This window comes from Triticum dicoccoides, chromosome 2B, assembly GCF_002162155.2.
Source record: "Triticum dicoccoides isolate Atlit2015 ecotype Zavitan chromosome 2B, WEW_v2.0, whole genome shotgun sequence".
NCBI classification, from domain to species: domain Eukaryota; kingdom Viridiplantae; phylum Streptophyta; class Magnoliopsida; order Poales; family Poaceae; genus Triticum; species Triticum dicoccoides.
Window position 1 is genome coordinate 565297683 of NC_041383.1, and position 11888 is coordinate 565309570.

The 11888-nt window shown below is 40.2% G+C and overlaps 1 protein-coding gene across 1 annotated transcript; it reads right to left on the minus strand.

The window, feature by feature from the left end:
• Positions 1 to 2738: 2738 nt before the first annotated feature.
• LOC119368024 (peroxygenase-like) lies at positions 2739 to 4464 on the minus strand. The gene is made up of 6 exons (XM_037633384.1): positions 4251 to 4464; positions 3980 to 4135; positions 3785 to 3870; positions 3567 to 3661; positions 3360 to 3485; positions 2739 to 3227 (listed from the first exon to the last, which is right to left on the minus strand). Exons 1-6 carry the CDS (start codon positions 4330 to 4332, stop codon positions 3107 to 3109), a joined length of 666 nt encoding a protein of 221 aa, XP_037489281.1. The 5' UTR covers positions 4333 to 4464; the 3' UTR covers positions 2739 to 3106.
• Positions 4465 to 11888: the final 7424 nt, after the last annotated feature.

Here is an 11888-nt window from a genome sequence, read left to right on the forward strand (position 1 = left end):
ATGCTGACTGTTGTCGTCAGGGTAGCTTCTCTTCCTTCTTCTCATGATATACCTTGGTAATGCACGAGAGGGGGAGGGGAAGCGACCATCATCGACGGTCGAAAAATCAATGAGGTAGTGTCCACCATATATGAGAGAGGAAGAATTCAGACTGTTGTCGTGGGTGTAGCTTCTTCTTCATTTGAAGGTGCTAGACATTTTGCTGTAATGCACTTTCGAATGAAAGGAGGAGCTACCATCACCGACGGTCTCAAATGTCAGAGATGAAGAATCCCGACTGCTGTCATGGGGGTCGCTTCTCCTTCGTTCCCGTGTGCTAGACATTTTGGTGTAATACACTCGGGGATGAAGGAAGGAGCGACCATCACAGACGGCCAAATATATCAGAGAGGGAGTGCCCACCATATACACCACGTGAGATGCGATTTTCAAGGAAGACTCAACGGACTGAGAGTCAACCCGTGATGAATAATAATGATTTGTTGTCATGAGTTCCATGTAATTGTTGTCGATTTATAATCCCTGAATTTTGAACACAGGAAATGTCTGACGATGATAGGATCCTGGAGTGCGACTACTGTTGCGATGACATGGGTTTGTGCGATAGGGAGCATCACGTGCAAAATGGTAGGTTTTCACCATGAAGCTGGAGGAGACTTTCGACGTTTGTACCGTATGTACGGAAAGCATATCATCGTAATTAATCATCACTTGTGCTTCTTTGCTTCAACGCGTAATTTCTCTTTTTTCCAATTCGACTAGTACATCCCATGTCATGCAAGACCGTATGAGGGCTCACCTAAGGACTAAACATGGTTATGCGTTTCGGGTTAAGCTATACAATGCGCTTAATCACTCCCATTTTGGTTGTTCTAATTGGGAAGCTTTCTGCAAGGCATATGGATTTGAGGAGAATATGCAAATAACATTGGATATTCGTCCCGAAGATGATGATATTGAAAATAATATCGACATCTGGGGATCTGGATATGCCTCCAGTTTTGCCTAAATGTGAATTTGTCAAACTAATTTGTTAAGTTAAGTAATTTATATTATTTATTTAAAAATATTTGGTGGTCATCGCTACTAAACTTGTTTAATTATAATTGTCAGCTTATTTCTTATCTTCAAGAAATACTCGGAAGGTTGTAGACATGACATAGTACAGCTATGGCCCTGAGCTTAATTGTGAGAAGAAAGGTTATCTTGTCTCATTCATAGATGATTTTGAGGCCTTTAAGACCAATCACTCTATCAGCCTAAATTTTAGTGGATACGTTCCACTAGTCCATGAGTTGCACGTTGGTAACTTCATTGCCAAAAACTTGCTATGATTTTGTTAATGATGGTAACTTCATTGCATATATTCTTCTTAAGTAAACTACATTGCTAACTATATATGTTACTATTATGTTCTTCAACAGAAGCTCCCGAAGGAGGTTGTGCCTGACATGATGTTTACCGAAGGTCATATGCATATGGTTAGCTTACGACCAACTTCCCGAAGGCTTACCACAGTGCATACTCGATTTCTTTAAAAGATGGAAGGCTCAATATCAAAGAATGGAGCAAGGTAATGAATGCGCACAGGCAACTAATTGGAGACAACATGAATGTGCGCAAGCCACAAGTTGGAGATAGGTGTATCTCCATTCTCCATTTTGGAGATGGACCGGTTTACCTGTTTTATGCTATTTTACCTAGGAGAGAGGAGTAGGTCCTAGGTACTAAGAACAGTTAGTTAGTGTTGATTATGACTATGATGATGATGAGAAGTTGTTATTATGTGCTATAATGTGTTAGAGTTGATGATGAGGAGGAGGAGGAGGAGTTGTGATTATGACTACTATGATGATGAGGAGGAGGGGTTGTGATTACCAAGTTGTTATATGATGACTCATGGACGATAATGATGATGATGAGGAGTTGTTATATGACTATGATGTATTATGATAATAAGTTGTTAATGATATTATGATGATGATGATATTATTATCATTGGGTGAAAGAACCACGGATTAGATTCAAATGGATGGATCCAAAGACGATCACGTCGGATCCATCCACTTGAATCTAATCCGCGGTTCTTTCACCCAATGATGTAATAAGTCGTTATGATCATAATGGTTTATACGACAATCTCTAAATTGCTACTGTAAGAAAACTTGTATAACGGTGTATAAATACAGTATACAACAAAATAAAAGAAATGAAATACGGATGAATAGTAGTAGCGCGGGGTTAGGGTGCACGCTGCTAGTACATAGCAGTAGCGCGGCTCTGGACACATGCTACTGCTAACTGAGTTAGCAGTAGTGGGGGTCGAACCCGCGCTACTGATAAAAGTTTGCTGTAGCGCCCTAGCAATAGCGCGGTTAACCGCGCTACTGCTAGGGTTTTCCCTAGTAGTGTTTGCTATTGTTAAGTAAAAAAAACTAGAAAATTCACAAAAATATGAATGATTTTGTCAATAAACATTGATGTGTGCTTCACATGTGTGTCAATTTTCGTGATGGGATGACATTTTTGGAGATACATAAAAAACAAAACTGTGCTCCAAAAAACTGTTTTTGGAAGCATTTTGTCGCATCGTTTTTTTCTTCTTTTTTTTGCCGAGACCTGCATGAATGTTATTTTGTCATGAAAATTTAAGGTATGTGAAAAACACAACAACGTTTGTTAGCAAAACAGATTTTTTAAAAATAAATAAATATTTATTCGGATATTACTATAGCAAAGGATGCATGTGAGCTCGAGCTCACAAAAAACTTTCAAGAAAACAGTCCATGTGGAATACATCGCTCGGTACCTTGTGATGCCACCATAGTACATGCCCTCGTTGCCGTTCGAAGTAAAGGAGCAAAGGACACCAAAATACTTGTGTCCACGAGTTTATGTATACATCTTATTTTTATATAAAAGTGTATAACTTTTCAGCCCTCTGAACTTGGTATTCGTTCGTCTCTATTTCCTAGGCATACATGATGTGGTAATCAATCTGGTCCACATTTGAATACTCACGATCGAAGACGCTCCGAGATGACAGCGTTGCACTCTACTCAGTCCTGTGACTCTAGTGCTGCTTCTCGTGGGCTTCCCTCCTTTGCTAGGCGATGAACTCGAACAAGCTGCCATCAAAGCAACGGCGAACAGCTTCTCGGGAGACGAAGCCCTCCTCGTCCTTGGCCAGCACGTACAGCAGTATCCACTCTCCCTTGCTCACCAACCTGAACACTCATCAGTTCAGGCCAAACATGAGTGAAACAACGTCTTCATCATTAGAGGAATCTTTTGCCTCCATTTTTTCTAAAAAGAATAATTCGATGATGAAGCAGAAATGACAGTTCCTAAGTGCTCACCATCCAAAGAAGTCATACTGCAGCCGGTTGCCTTCGGTCATCCTCCAGATGTCGCCGAAGCTGAGCTTGTCCGGCGCCGTGCGGGCGTACTTGCTGAAGATGCTCTCGAAATTTACCGGCATAAACCTATATTTGTCTCACAGTTTTAGTTGACAGTTGTAGTTTTGAACTAGTAGTAAGCGAGTTTGGAGTGTCGATTTTGATTACCTTCCCTCCGTGTCGTAGGTCGAGGAGTCGCTGCCATGCTTATCCTTGTGGATGTTCTTGATGTGTATGGGGAACAAGGGAGATGGTCTCCAGCTCTGTGTATACCCATCATGAAAAGCAAAAATGAATAAGAGCTAGCTTTGGTGAAACTTTTAAAGAACAAAAATCTCGAGTTTTGAATATTAGTTTTAGCAAGTTTCAGCTCCTTTTGTACTTACAGGTAGGGTTGGGAAGCTTAGGCCAATATTTATGGCAATTGCCGCTATAAAACACAAGATCACGTTGAAGCCCAGCGACCGCATTCCTAGAATTCGTGCAACATAATTAAGTTACATAACCAAATCAAACCATCAACGGATAAGTGTACATACAGGGTACGCATTCCTAGAACACTACGGATCATCATGCCCTACCTCCGTAAGTCTCCCATGGATAGACGATGCCGTCGCCGTCCAGGTCGAAGAAGGACACATGCTGCTGAAGCACGCTCTTCTGCCCGTGCTCGTGCCCCTCCCCGCTCTCTCCTTCAGGATGGGACACATCGGGCACGACCAGAGCTCGAGCCAAGTCTGCATAAGGATGCGTGTTAGTTAGTTATGCGCTTTGCTGATGAAACGAACGCCCTCTGTGTGGCCGAAAGCACGTACAGTAAGAATTAAGCGAAGGAACGGGGCAGGCACTCACATGGCTTGGGAAGGCGCGGCTCCAGGTCTGCCCGGATCGGCCGCTCGGCCGTCACCGGCGCCTCCTCCGCCACCGTCGACATTGCGTCGCTGGGCGCCTCATCTTCCTCCCAACATAACCCGCGCGCGCCGGAATCGAAAGCAATAATCTACGACCGGCGGTGACAAATTCTACCGCGCGTCGTGCTCTTCTTATACACGCGAGGAAGGAAGCACTCACTGACTCACGGTGCGCGTGTGCAGCGCGCGGGAAGGAAAAAGGTGCACGGTTCGTTGTTACACTGCACGCGAGGAAGTGAGCAGTGAAGTGTCACGTCGCGATTTGGCGCCGAGAAACTTCTCTGTGGCGGCTTGTGCAGTGAGGTCGCTCTCTGGATCCGTTCGTCCGTCCATGTCACGCCCATTGTCCATTAAACCGTACGCTCCCATCTCCGTCGCGCTGTGCTGTGCCACTGCCACCTATATTTTGCGGACAATCTGCTTGATAGGAACGTTAAGCGCCTCTGGTTTTCGCCGCGTGCGCGCGCATTGTGATTTTTTTTTCTATAAAAAAATCGGAATGTTTTTCTGGTTCTTTGTTGATGCCTATCTATCAAAGATGGTCGGTTTGTCAGCTAGCCAATACAAAAAGGGCCACGGTACGTGTCGGCCAGGTGAAAATTGAAAAGAAAAACGGTCGTCTCTTCAGCCGTACAATCCACAGGAGACTGTCGAATGGCTCAGAACATTATTCACCTTGAGTGCTGAGCACATCAGGTTTTTCATATATCACGTGGGAGTCCGGTTCCATATGGCTAAGTTAAGAGCATGTTTTTTTTTGACATCAAAGTTAAGATCATGGTTAATTAATAAAGCTGCTCGTTGCTAACTATAGACACATGCCATCTCATTTGAAGCCTTCATTTAAAGAACACATATAATAGGTTGGTTCTTAGATTAACTATTGGGTTAGCTCTAAGATTGTAATGCTTGCATGCCTGAGGTATCTGATCGGGAGGAAGCTACACGCAGGCTATATTCTCTCGGTCGATGTGTCGCATCCGGGCTGTGCATTGACGGGTCATCTTCGTCGTGGTTAGTTTTTAGCCCCCGCGTGCAAACATGAATTGCGTTTGGCACCGAGAACCTTCCATTTGGTGGCTTGTACAGTGAGCCGCTCTTTGGATCCATTGTCCGTCCATGTCACATCAATGTCCATTAAACCGTACTGTCCCATCTCCGTCGCGTTGTGTCACATATACTTTGTGGTTAATTTGCTTGATACGGAAACGTTAAGCGCCTCTGGTTTTGGCCCGCGTGCGCATTGTGAAACTTTGTGTATTTTTTTAAAGAATTGCATGCGCTATTTTAAATGAAAGTTTTTGTGGTTCTCTGTTACTCTCTATCCATCTAGATGATACAACCATAAGGGTGTCAGCCAAAGGGCCATGCTATGTACCGGTCATCTCATATTACATAAATATTCATCCCATACTGAAAAAATTCTCATCACATATTTATTTAGCATTTCCTCGTAAATATTTCATCACGTATTTCATAAAAAAATTCACCATATTCAAAAAAGGTTTGTCGCGTATTTAGTACGCCCATTCCGAATATTGGTATGTTGCGTATTTAAAAAATGTTTATCACATATTGAAAGAACGTGGGTCACATATTCGAGAAGTATTTTTGTATTAAAACATTAATGCATTATTTACAAAATTACAAATTGTGAAACAAAATTGACAAAAGGGAGAAAGTATACATCTTAAGTAGTAAACTGGGAATAAAAATGATAGCGGTAAAAGAAAAAGGGGAAACCAAAGAAGAAATTAACTCCCTAGAAAATAGAAAACCAAGGAAGGAAAACAAATTCTTAAAAACCCACACACTTAAATACAAAATCGGCTCGTCCCGTACAAAACCATGGGAGCTCCTTGTCGGCGCCTCAAGCGCCAGGTGGCTAGATGGCGCCCGCATAGAAGGGCTCGCTGGCTGCGGCCCATTAGCATGGTCGCATGCAGCTCGCCCAAGGTTGACCATTGACTTTTGGAGAAAAACAAAAAATTACAAAAAACTTGGGAATTTATAAAGTTCATGGATTAAAAAAAGTTCATGCTTTTGAAAAATAATCACGGATTTGAAAACAATATAATTTAACTTTTAGAAAAATATCACGAATTTTATATATCTTTTATTAATTTTGAAAAGTCACAAATTTGGGGGGAAAACATAATTTTTTTAAAAATGAATACCAGAAAACCAGAAAATCAAAACACATAAAAAAATCGGTTGGGAAGCTTGTGGTGCTTCTGAGAAAACGAACATGAGGGATGCCCGGAAGGCGCTCCTATCTACCTTTTTTTAGGGATAGCTTCATGCCGCCCGCCTGCACAGTGGGGATAACAGTGCGCCAACCCATGAAGGTAGGGACAGGCTGCGATAGTGAACTATAGCTACTAAAAAAGCGTGCTAGCATGGGATGGAACCCAGCATCTCATCCTATTGACGATGCCCAGCTACCGGAAGAATTAGCAAGCTTTAGTGGTTCTAAGAAAGCAAAAATCATTGAGAACCAACCGCCCAGCAAAGTTCCCAATATTTTTGAAAAATTTGAATGCAATTTATGAAAAAAATTGAATGTTTTATGGACTCCAAATAGTTTTCAAAATTGTGAAAAATATTTTTAATTTTTTCTCAAAATCAACAACTTTGTGAAATTCCAGAACAAAATTTGAAACATTAAAAAAATCAAAAATTCTGAACAAAATTTGAAAACAAGAACATATTTTTAAGTTTCGACCAATCTTTAAACTGCTGAAAGTGGAAATGTGCAAAAAAAACCGTGAACATTTTTTGAATTTCCAAACATTTACTGAAAAGTTGTGAACAATTTGAACAAAAAAAATTGGAAATTTTTTTGGTAAAACAGGAAGAAACTTTTAAAAACACAAACAATTTTGTGAAATTTCCAGAAGAAAATTTGGTAATGCAAAAAAATTTTAAAACTACCATACAAAATTTGAAAAAAAAATCCTGAATTTTTTGAACAATTTTAGAAACTGCTGAAAAGTGGAAAAGTTTACATTTTTTAAAAAAGGGAATAATTTTTGAAATTCCGAACATTTTCTGGAAAGTTGTCAAAAATTGAGCAAAAACAATCTGAATGATTTTTGAAAATAGGAACAAAATTTGAAACATGAACAGTTTTCAATTTTCAGAACAATATTTGAAAATGAATACTTTTTGAAATTCTGAACATTTTTTGTAAAAAATGAACCAAAACATCACGAACATTTTTTTAATAACACATTTTTTGCAAATCCCAAATATTTTTGAAAACCCGAATATTATCTGAAATTTCAGAAGATTTTTTGAATACATGAACATTTTTTTAAAAGAAGCCTGAAAATAAAAATAAATAAGAAAAAGAATAAAAAAGCAAAAAATATAAAATATAAAACGGATAAACAAAAGTAAAAAAGGGAAACCGGTATAAGAAACAAAAACCGGTTCGGGGAACCTTCTAGAAGATTCCCTAAACCGGATGCCTAACATTGGATTATTGAATTTAAGATAGTTAAATACCAGGGATGAGCAAAAATGATTCATTTTACCTATTCATTGTGTTGTTCTTATTTTTGCTGCAACCGACATCATCATCAGATGCTACAACCCCCACGGGGATTTGCTGCGACCTATAGCGGCATCATCCTCGGCGGCTGATAACCCACAAGTATAGGGAATCGCAACAGTTTTCAAGGATAGAATATTCAACCCAAATTTATTGATTTGACACAAGTGGAGCCAAAGAATATTCTCAAGTATTAGAAGTTGAGTTGTCAATTCAACCACACCTGTATAACTTAGTATCTACAGCAAAGTATTTAGAAGCAAAGTAGTATGATAATAATGGTAACAATGATAAAAGTAACGGTAGCAGTTTTGTAATGATTGTAATAGTAGCAACGGTAAAGTAAATAAGCAAAGCAAAATATGTGAAAAGCTCGTAGGCAATGGGTCAGTGATGGATAATTATGTCGGATACGATTCCTCATGTAATAGTTATAACATAGGGTGATACAGAACTAGCTCCAGTTCATCAATGTAATGTAGGCATGTATTCCGAATATAGTCATACGTGCTTATGGAAAAGAACTTGCATGACATCTTTTGTCCTACTCTCCCGTGGCAGCGGGGTCCTAATGAAAACTAAGGGATATTAAGGCCTCCTTTCAATAGAGTACCGGACCAAAGCATTAGCACTTAGTGAATACATAAACTCCTCAAACTACGGTCATCACCGAGAAGTATCCCGATTATTGTCACTTCGGGGTTGTCGGATCATAACACATAATAGGTGACTAGACTTGCAAGATAGGATCAAGAACTCACATATATTCATGAAAACATAATAGGTTCAGGTCTGAAATCATGGCACTCGGGCCCTAGTGACAAGCATTAAGCATAGCAAAGTGATAGCAACATTAATCTCAGAACATAGTGGATACTAGGGATCAAACCCTAAGAAAACTAACTCGATTACATGGTAAATCTCATCCAACCCATCACCGTCCAGCAAGCCTACGATGGAATTACTCACGCACGGCAGTGAGCATCATGAAATAGGTGATGGAGGATGGTTGATGATGATGACGGCGACGAATCCCCCTCTCCGGAGCCCCGAACGAACTCCAGATCAGCCCTCCCGAGAGAGATTAGGGCTTGGCGGCGGCTCCGTATCATAAAACGCGATGAAACTTTTTCTCTGATTTTTTTTCTCTGCGAAAGAGAATATATGGAGTTGGAGTTGAGGTCGGTGGACATCCAGGGGGCCCATGAGGCAGGGGGAGGGGGCGCGCCCCCCACCCTCGTGGACAGGGTGTGGCCCCCCTAGCCTTGATTCTTTCGCCAATATTTTTTATATTTTCCAAAAATAATCTCCGTGGATTTTCAGGTCATTCTGAGAACTTTTGTTTCTGCACAAAAATAACACCATGGCAGTTCTGCTGAAAACAACGCCAGTCTAGGTTAGTTTCATTCAAATCATGCAAGTTAGAGTCCAAAACAAGGGCAAAAGTGTTTGGAAAAGTAGATACGTTAGAGACGTATCAACTCCCCCAAGCTTAAACCTTTGCTTGTCCTCAAGTAACTCAGTTGACAAACTGAAAGTGATAAAGAAAAACTTTTACAAACTCGGTTTGCTCTTGTTGTTGTTAATATGTAAAGCCAGCATTCAAGTTTTCAGCAAAGATTATGAACTAACCATATTCACAATAACACTTAGGTTTCATGTTTGCTCATATCAATGGCATAATCAACTAGCGAGCAATAATAATAAAACTTGGATGACAACACTTTCTCAAAACAATCATAATATGATATAACAAGATGGTATCTTGCTAGCCCTTTCTGAGACCGCAAAACATAAATGCAGAGCACCTTTAAATATCAAGGTCTGACTAAACATTGTAATTCATGGTAAAAGAGATCCAGTCAAGTCATACCCAATATAAACTAATAGTAATGCATGTAAATGACAGAGGTGCTCTTCAGCGGGTGCTTTTTAATAAGAGGGTGATGACTCAACATAAAAGTAAATAGATAGGCCCTTCACAGAGGGAAGCATGGATTTGTAGAGGTGCTAGAGCTCGATTTTGAAATAGAGATGAATAACATTTTGAGCGGTATACTTTCACTGTCAACATAACAACTATGAGATCTCGATATCTTCCATGCTACATACATTATAGACAGTTCCCAAACAGAACGGTAAAGTTTATACTCCCCCACCACCAACAAGCATCAATCCATGGCTTGCCCGAAACAACGGGTGCCTCCAACTAGTAACAATCCTGGGGGAGTTTTGTTTAATTATTTTGATTTGATTTGATCTTTTAATAATGGGACTGGGCATCGTAGTTACCAGCCATTTTCTCGTGAATGAGGAGCGGAGTCCACTCCTCTTGAGAATAACCCACCTAGCTTGGAAGATACAGACAACCCTAGTTGGTACAGGAGATGCTCGAGCATACAAAACAGAATTTCATTTGAAGGTTTGGAGTTTGGCACATACAAATTTACTTGGAACGGTAGGTAAATACCGCATATAGGAAGGTATGGTGGACTCATATGGAATAACTTTGTGGTTTATGGAGTTTGGATGCACAAGCAGTATTCCCGCTTAGTACAGGTGAAGGCTAGCAAAAGACTGGGAAGCGACCAACTGAGAGAGCGACAACAGTCATGAACATGCATTAAAATTAATCAACACTGAGTGCAAACATGAGTAGGATATAATCCACCATGAACATAAATATCGTGAAGGCTATGTTGATTTTGTTTCAACTACATGCGTGAATATGTGCCAAGTCGAGTCACTTGAATCATTCAAAGGAGTATACCACCCTATCATATCACATCACAACCATTTTAATAGCATGTTGGCACGTAAGGTAAACCATTATAAACTCATAGCTAATTAAGCATGGCATAAGCAACTATAATCTCTAATTGTCATTGCAAACATGTTTATTCATAATAAGCTGAATCAGGAACGATGAACTAATCATATTTACAAAAACAAGAGAGGTCGAGTTCATACCAGCTTCTCTCATTTCAGCTAGTCCATCATATATCGTCATTATTGCCTTTCACTTGCACGATCGAATGGTGTGTATAATAATAATAGTGCACGTGCATTGGACTAAGCTGGAATCTACAAGCATTTAATTCAAGGGAGAAGACAAGGTAATATGGGCTCTAGGTTAAATCAACAATCATGCATATGAGAGCCAGTAAACATTTTCATTATGGTCTTCTCCTCTCGATCGACCCCCGAAGGAAAGAAAAGAAATAAAACTATTTTACACGGGAAAGCTCCCAACAAGCAAAAGAAGAACGAGAAATCTTTTGGGGTTTTCTTTTAATTACTACTACTACAGCATGGAAAGTAAACTAACTAATTTTTTGGTTTTTCTTAAGGTTTATCAAACACACAAGAAGAAAGCTAGAAAAAGAAATTAAACTAGCATGGATAGTACAATGAAAAAGTATGAGCACTGACAACTAGAATGAGTGTGTGAACATGAATGTAATATCAGTGAGAAATACATACTCCCCCAAGCTTAGATTTTTGGCCTAAGTTGGTCTATGGCCATGGATAGCCTGGCTGATATCCAAAGTTGTAACTGGGGACGTACTGAGATGCATCAGCCATTGCCTCCTGAGCTGCAGCATGGCGGCGAGCCGCCTCCGTTCTCCTCTCGTATTCGGTTGCCTCCTCCCTGGTTACAACATATCTTCTTTTTGCCTGGTAATCAAAAAGGGCAGGAGCAGGGAGAGTAACATGGACAGCGCGACGTCCGTTAAAGATTAGTCGATACTGGAGGAATTGTTCATTCCTCTCAAGAAAATGATGACTGATCATAGCATTATAATCTAAATAAGCGGGAGGCAACTCCCTATCACCCTCACATGGAGGTATACCAAGATAATTAGCAACATGGGTCGCATAAATCCCTCCAAACAAATCTCCAGATAAACCATTATTATGCAACCTACATACAACAATTGCCCCCAAGTTGTAATCTTTATTACCTAATACAACACTCTTGAGGACACAAAGATCAGGAACACACATGTGACATGCTTCATC

Coding starts and splice junctions, on each gene's coding strand:
- LOC119368024 (XM_037633384.1), bottom strand. CDS start 4,332: ATGTCGACGGTGGCGGAGGAGGCGCCGGTGACGGCCGAGCGGCCGATC. Junction 3,662..3,784: donor TAAGCTTCCCAACCCTACCT/GTAAGTACAAAA, acceptor GGGTATACACAG/AGCTGGAGACCATCTCCCTT. Junction 3,486..3,566: donor ACCTACGACACGGAGGGAAG/GTAATCAAAATC, acceptor AGACAAATATAG/GTTTATGCCGGTAAATTTCG.